The 7,625-nt window shown below is 43.8% G+C and overlaps 1 protein-coding gene across 6 annotated transcripts in view; it reads right to left on the bottom strand.

Annotated features, from left to right (window-relative positions):
- Positions 1–7,625, bottom strand: part of shisa6 (shisa family member 6) — a 67,035-nt gene that overhangs the window by 50,714 nt on the left and 8,696 nt on the right. For all 6 annotated transcript variants that reach the window (XM_008402809.1, XM_008402811.1, XM_008402813.1 and 3 more), the window contains 3 exons: positions 5,781–5,938; positions 550–645; positions 184–252 (listed from right to left, as the gene is read on the bottom strand). In XM_008402809.1, coding sequence (XP_008401031.1) covers positions 184–252; positions 550–645; positions 5,781–5,938 — 323 coding nt within the window. The remainder of the gene's footprint in view (positions 1–183; positions 253–549; positions 646–5,780; positions 5,939–7,625) is intronic.

Here is a 7,625-nt window from a genome sequence, read left to right as displayed (position 1 = left end):
CCTGCAGCCAGACCTCAGACCTGTAGCTGGACCTGCAGCCGGACCTCAGACCTGCAGCCAGACCTGCAGCTGGACCTCAGACCTGCAGCCGGACCTGACCCAGTGTGACCTTTCGGGCCCCTGCCGTGGCCCCTCCTCCCGTGTCGGGGTGAGCCAAGTGCAGGTGGATCTGTTTGGACCTACCGTAGGACATGGGGACGTCCAGGTCGCCCTGCCAGGACATCTGACCCGATTCGTCGATGGATTGCTGAGCTGTTGAAACACAAACAGGTTTCCTGTTCAGGACTTTTTCCCAATCAGACAAAGTCTGGAGAATTCAAAATGAAGAGAATAAAAACAGCCTTGCTGCCTTTCACACCGTCGGCCCACAAACCGGACGTGTTACTTTGTCTTTAGAAGTTTGTGTAAGAACTTTGCAAGATGTCACTTGTAGCCGCTGCGGACTGAAAAGTCCAAGTTTCATTATGGAAAACAAAAGTCACATGGAGGGTTTGTGTTCCTGAAGCAAACAGGAAGTGGCTGTGGAGCAGGAACATCCGGATGCGTTACCTTTCAGGTGGCTCCGGCCCAGAGTGACGAACCCAGAGGAGATGAAGTTGTGCATGTCTGGTCCTCCGGGACGCAGGGTGTCCTTCCCATAATGCCCTGGGAACAAACATCAACAGATTATTACGCTTTCATTTTATGGCATGTTAATGTAAATATTTTTTAGCAATTTCTTGCTGTTGCATATTTAAAAAATGCTAAAATAATTATTTTGTACAAGTTGGGGTTGAGATTAATAACAACGACTACAACAGTAATGGGAAGACGAGCATTAAATTCAGATTTATTCTGCTGCGTTATTTTATTTTATACTTCATAACCCAACAGTCTCCGGTTGAAAGTTCAGTTTCTATTTGCTGATTTAGCATCACATGAATGATAAATGAATAAATCAGAAAACACTGAGCTGTGTCAGCCACTGCAAGCATTCAGTATGCTGAGGTGAGGGAGTTCTTCACCAGGGTAGACAGAGAGTATGCATAAAGTAGCATGAGATTAATGAATGTTATATAACACTTCGATATGTTGCAGCATTACCAAAGACATGTACAGCAGTAAAGCCTGAAGTTTTCATTTAAAAAACAAAAACAAAAACCGATGGCAGCTGGAATCCAAATGTTTGCAGCTAAATGCATCATAAACTGCATCTGGATGCAAAAAATAAAAACAGCATAAAAACAACAGGGAGGAAATGGAGGTTTGATCTGAGGCTCCTGGTTCACAAACAGGTGAGAATCAAACGGTGAACAAAGAGAATCAGAAAGTATCAGGTGAGATTTATTTATTTTTAAAGCTAAAGTCTTAAATTAAACAGAACCTCCGTTTCCTCTCCTTCCTGCGGTTTAATGGGAAGCCAGATGAGAATGCTAACCAGGGCTAGCGTGGCGCTACAGATGAATTCACTCTAAGGTGGGAATATTGAATCATCAATATTTATTACCAGAAATGCAATCAGCATATTTCAGAGCTGTCATATTCCTCCCTGTCAATCCTCCGTTTTTCTGACAGTTTGTAGCTCAGAGAGGGAAATTTATCGGATGTTTTTTTAAGAATGAATGTTGCTAAAAACCAACCAATAAGAAAGAGCTTTTGTTTTTGGTTTTCTTTGTGTCTGCTGCTCCAAAGCACTGTGGCTGGAAGGAGCTGATCATAAATCTGGACCTGAGAGCAAATTAAAAACCAAAAGAGGAGAAAAAATGTAAATGCCAGAAGGTCCATGTTGAGTTTTTCCAGTCTGCTCTCTGATTTAACCAGTTTACCAGTTAAATGGCTCCATGGAGCCACTGGGAGCAGCGGATCTGGGATCCAAACCACCGTGAGGGAAACGCCTGGGAGCGTCCGGCCTCCCTCCTCATACCGTTTTTAATAAAACACAGACTATGATTAAAAATTCAACACCACAAGCTTTAATTTAGAAATAATAATAAAAAACATTAAAAGCTTCATTTTGATCACTTCCAACTTCACGTGTGTATTCTCAAAGGAAAGATGAAATCATGTTGACTTCGTCCTAATACATGAATTATTCCCAGGTGGAAACATGAACGCATCAGGAAAACGACGCTGCAGAACGGCAGCCGCCAGGAAACCGTTCAGACGGTTTACTGGTCAGACACGTGACAACAGGTCACCAGGAACCCATCCATCCATTTTCTTTCACCCTTGTCCCTCAGTGGGGTCGGGAGGGTTGCTGGTGCCTCTCCAGCTAACGTTCCGGGCGAGAGGCGGGGTCACCTGGACAGGTCGCCAGTCTGTCGCAGGGCAACACAGAGACACACACACACTCACACCTAGGGGCAATTTGGAGAGGCCAATTAACCTGACAGTCATGTTTTTGGACTGTGGGAGGAAACCGGAGTACCTGGAGAAAACCCACCATGCACAGGGAGAACATGGAGACTCCATGCAGAAAGACAGGGAATCGAACCCAGAACCTTCTTGCTGCAAGGCAACAGCTCTACCAACTGCGCCACTGTGCAGCCCTCACCAGGAACCCAAAACAAACTTCTTAGAAAACAGTGTCTGAGTCCATGTCATGGAAAGAAGCTTCTGGTCTGAATCACCTGGTATTTCATATTCCTAACGATAAATCTGTGTTTCCTGTAGGAAGCAGAAGATGGAAAATATGCAAGAATGACCTGATATTCAGCTTTGGCAGAAGATTTTTGCTTCTAGAGATGTTTTGAATTTTATCTGGGAACGAATCCAAGGAAACGGCTGGCTAGTTTTCCAAGCAGTGACTAAAATCCACTGTAAGAGCAGCAGCTTCCAGAAACGAGGCGAAACGCCTCCAATCCCAGCAGAACTGGGATCACACTGATCCCAGTACAGAAACCAGTATGAGCTGCAGGGAGGATCCCAGTCTGGGAGCGTAGCGGGCGCTGCCTCCAAACCACAGAAGAAGAAGGATTTCATCAGGCAGAACAACAAATGGGATTCAAATTTATTTTTGTTTGACTTTTACTCTAAAACGCCTTAAAATTGTCCTTCTTGTGTTAAAAGACAGTTTATTAAATGTGAGCAGATTAAACCTGAGAGTTTATTTTTTATTAATTGTTTTTGAACAAGAACAAAACGGACGAAAGGAAGTCAAACCCTGTGGCTCCCACCTGTTTTTACTTGAATAAACAAAACTAACTCTGCCTTTAAATGTTTCATTTGAACATTTAGCTTGTGACAGAAAAGTACAGCTGAAAAGTTTATATGCAGATTTTAAGTGAACTTTTAAAATGTAACAAAAATAAAGAAGCAAATAAAACGTGTTTCCATCTGCAGGTTGGAGCGAACCAACCAGGACACGCGAGGCGTGATGTCATCAGATAAACAGGAAGTAGAAACCAGCATGGAGCACAGGAGCATGTTGCAGATAAACTGTAATTATTCTGGTGACAGAAATCTGACTCTATAGCAGAAACGGCCGATCAGTCAGGGGAGATAAATGTTTAATCAGTGAATCTGTTTCTGCGTCAGTTCAGTTTCTGTAAAAACTGATTTTCTAAAGTAAGGAAGCCATTTTGAATTTTCCTGATTTTACTCTTCAAACTGTTCATAAACACCGAGATGGAAAACAGTTACTGCGTCGATTCAAACCACACCAAACTTGTTTTAGGTCAGAATTACAAACCTTATTTCTATTTGCTAAAAGCCGCAGAGAAAGAGATTTATTCCTCAGGCCTGAAGCCTCTCCATGCTGAGGTTATTTTCCATCTGGACTCAAACTTTAACTTCCTGCTGGTGTTTTCAGACGCTGCTTCAATATTTCAACATTTTGTTGTTTCCTCCTGATGTTTCATGAAGTTCTCCAGTTCCTCCTGCAGCAAAACGACCCAAAATACACCAAACACTTTCAGCTGGAGGAGAAAATGGTTTGTCCATTTCTCTTTCCCTCCTAACGTGCTGACCTAACCTCTCTGTCACTAAATATTTTTAAAATATTTCCCAGATGGGAATCTTTTCTTATCCTGAAGTTACTGTTCTGTCTCCATGTCTCACTTGAGGGTTTTAGCAGAATTGATAGAAACTGAAACATTTTCCATGTACTTATTTGATCAGTTGTCACTGAAGAGTTTTTACATTTTGAAATGTCATGAATTTGCTTTTATTCAGAATTAATGACCGTCTGTTTCAGCTAACACACTAATTTATTGAGTTTCTGTCTCCAAATATTCATATTCTATGTTTTATTCTTCCTCAGAAAACGATCCGTGTTTCAGGCTGTGATAAATATTCCTTCACTTCATCAATTCTTTGTTTATAAAATGGCTAAAATGTGTGATGTGAGTCACGTCTCTTCATTAGCACCTCAGATTCAAACACACTCATCACGTCAGCCTGCTGTTGTCTCAACAGTAGCAGGACAGAAAGATGCACTTTGTAAAATCCTCTAAAATCCTCTTCCTTTAATATTTCATTAACTTTTATTGATGGTTTTCTGTTGAATTTGGTCTGTAATTTATTTCTGTTGTGATTTGAAACAGAAACAGTTCAGTCATTTTATCAAAATGTTGGATTAGGAAGAATCAAAACGATTCGTTATAAATCAGTTTCTGCTGATGCCGGAGTTTCATTTTCCTCCTGAAACTCTGCAGTTTGCTTTAGTGCTGCTGTTGTTCAGCTCAGACTAACATTTAATAAGCTTTACATTAATACTTTACATGAGTTAGAAAAAATACAGCAATAAAAACCCAGGAAAGAGTTGATGTCTTAATCTGAAACACGCCGAGCGTTTGGGGTTAACTAGTTAGTGAATAAACTTTAAAATTGACCCGGAAGTGTCAAACGGAGCGCTGCTGAGTGACGTCATCGTTCTTCTGCGCATGTCCGACGCATTTAACAACCAGGCCGAAAATAACAGATTTCTGCTAAAACGTTTTTAAAAATCTGATTTGAGAATCAAGACCAGCCGTAAGCGCAGCAGGAACCTGAACAGCTGCTGACTATCATTTTAGTTTTTATTCCAGTTCGGTTCAGGTTAACCAGTGAATAATTCATGTTGCTGTGGAAACATGTTAGAAAGCTCCCAGTCTGTGTTGCATCATCTCATCAGGTCAATGTTTGAAGCAGCTGCTGATAAGGACAATGATGATGATGATGATGATGAATCTGGGATCCATCCTGGGTCAGTCAGGAAGTCCGCCGATCCCAGGAGCCGCGATCCGGAGACCCGCCGGAGAAAACCGGAGAAATGACGGAAAAAACCGGAGAAATGACGGAAAAAACCGGAGAAASGACGGAAAAAACCGGAGAAATGACGGAAAAAACCGGAGAAACGACGGAAAAAACCGGAGAAATGACGGAAAAAACTGGGAGAAACGACGGAAAAAACTGGGAGAAACGACGGAAAAAACCGGGAGAACCGACTGAAAAAACCGGGAGAACCGACTGAAAAAACCGGGAGACCTGCCGGAGAAAACCGGAGAAATGACGGAAAATACTGGGGGAAACGACGGAAAAAAAGGAGAAATGGCGGAAAAAAACTGAATTACCTCCAGACTAGAGATTCTATTAGCCACCGAGATAAACGGAGGAATATCAGCCTAGAACCGACGCTTAGTGGACTAAAGCAGAACCAAGAACCGTTTATTTCTTATTTATTGGCATGAAAATGAGGGAAACGAATCAACTCAAGTAGGAAAAGATGCAGCAAATGAAAGCAGGTAAAGTTTTCAGCAGCAGGTTATGGTGGGTTTCCGCGTCCAGCTGGTTTGAACCTGCTGAACCTGCTGGTTTCCTACCGTGGTTGGACGTCTTGCTGTGGACCGGAGTGTAGTGGTTCTTTGAGCTCCTGACCGGCGTCTCGTCTTTGGGAGAACCATCCATGGCCGCCATGTTTTCATGCTCAAACTGCGAAGCTGAAACCGGCCCTTGCTGCCTCAGGATGTCCGCCAGCGCTCTGGAAGGAAATCACACGTTTCATTGTCGTTTCGTTGCTTTTCTCTCTGCTTGTTCTGCAGGATTTAAAATGAAGGCCAGCAGATTCACTGACACAGGAGGAGAATTAAGACGCTGCACCTGATAACATGGCAGCAAATGTTGCTGTAACAACACAGGATGAAACACAGCTAGCATGTAGCAACATGCCCCATTTAAAGTTAACATTTATAAATAAAATGACTTTTTAAACTTTTCTGAATATGTAAACCTGGAATATTTGGTTTGAGACAATAAAACATTTCTTAAACTTTTATAAAATTGTGCATTTTACACTTCAGCTCACAAACTAAGCCTTCGTGATTAATCACAGAATCTGATTACATTTTAATCGAATGACAGGACCAGTACATATTGTGTTTATTTCAAATGTAATGGAGAAAGAGAATAAAGGCCAATATCAGAAATCTGCCTCCAGACCCTCAGAAAGAGAAAACTGAGAAACCACAGCGACAAACAAATAAAACCACAAGAACTTGAACTTCACTGAAAAGTCAAAGTGCTCGTTAAAACACAGACGTGTTTTAATGTGTGGGAGGAAATGCTGACGACAACCAGAGGTTGAGTGGAATTGGGTTTTCAGTGAAACAGAACAAAAGCAGCAGAAACGACTCTCGGCCTCATGAAGCGTGACACGAGGAAAAGTAACGCCCAGATTCCCAAAGCTGCGCCGACAGGCTCTGCGTTTCCTTAAAGGAAATAAAAAGGGCAGCCTAACTGTGTCAATGTCAGCCTAATGCAAACACACAGTCCACTTCTCCGTAACTTGGTGACTTTGGGAGAAATTGGGAGTATTAATAGCATTTCCCTTCCAGGGCGAGCTCACTTTCGCCGTTTCCTTTTTGCAGACGGAGACGACCTGATTTCCTCGGTCCCAGCTGACTGCCGCGTCGCCACGCATCGCGCTAAAGAATGAACGCAAAGGAGAAAGATGGAAAACAGGTTTCCATCCTGTGGAGCGGCTTAGGAGCCGCGTTTGAAACGATCCCAGGAATTCGTTTCCTCGTGACAAACCTGATCTTCTCCGAAAACTCCTTCAATCCAGAGGAAAAGAAGAAACAAAGAAGTTCCATGTTTAAGTCAGATTTAGGGCTGGACTTTGACTAGGCCACTGAAACACCTTGTTTATTTCTTATTCAGACTTCCTGCTGAGTTTCAGATCATTGTCCTGCTGACTCAGTTTGGGTCAGCTGACTGTAGGACGCTGCGGTAGGAGAGGAGGTCAAGGTCGGCACGAACCCTCAACGTGAGGCGTTCAGGTACACGAGTCGGGGCACGAGTCGGTTCGCAGACTAAGTCCCAGCTCGGAGGCGAGAGGGGGCCGGCCGGTCCTCCGGGGCCGGTCGGGGCCTGCCCCACTCCGGTGTGGCAGACCTGAGCCCCCCCTCTCCCTCCCTCCGTCCCTCCCTCCCGGTTCTCTCCCGGGAGGGAGAGAACCGGGAGGTTCTCCGCTGTACCTGAGGCGTTCAGGTACAGCGTGAGGCGTTCGGGTTCAGTGTGAGGCGTTCAGGTTCAGTGTGAGGCGTTAGGGTTCAGCGTGAGGCGTTCGGGTTCAACGTGAATCCTCAACGTGAGGCGTTCAGGTACAGCGTGAGGCGTTCAGGTTCAGCGTGAGGCGTTCGGGTTCAGTGTGAGGCGTTCAGGTTCAG

The sequence above is a fragment of the Poecilia reticulata genome, unplaced genomic scaffold (assembly GCF_000633615.1).
Source record: "Poecilia reticulata strain Guanapo unplaced genomic scaffold, Guppy_female_1.0+MT scaffold_259, whole genome shotgun sequence".
NCBI classification, from domain to species: Eukaryota; Metazoa; Chordata; class Actinopteri; order Cyprinodontiformes; family Poeciliidae; genus Poecilia; species Poecilia reticulata.
The sequence above is the reverse complement of the archived record's forward strand: the minus strand, read 5'-3'. Positions and strand labels throughout refer to the sequence as shown.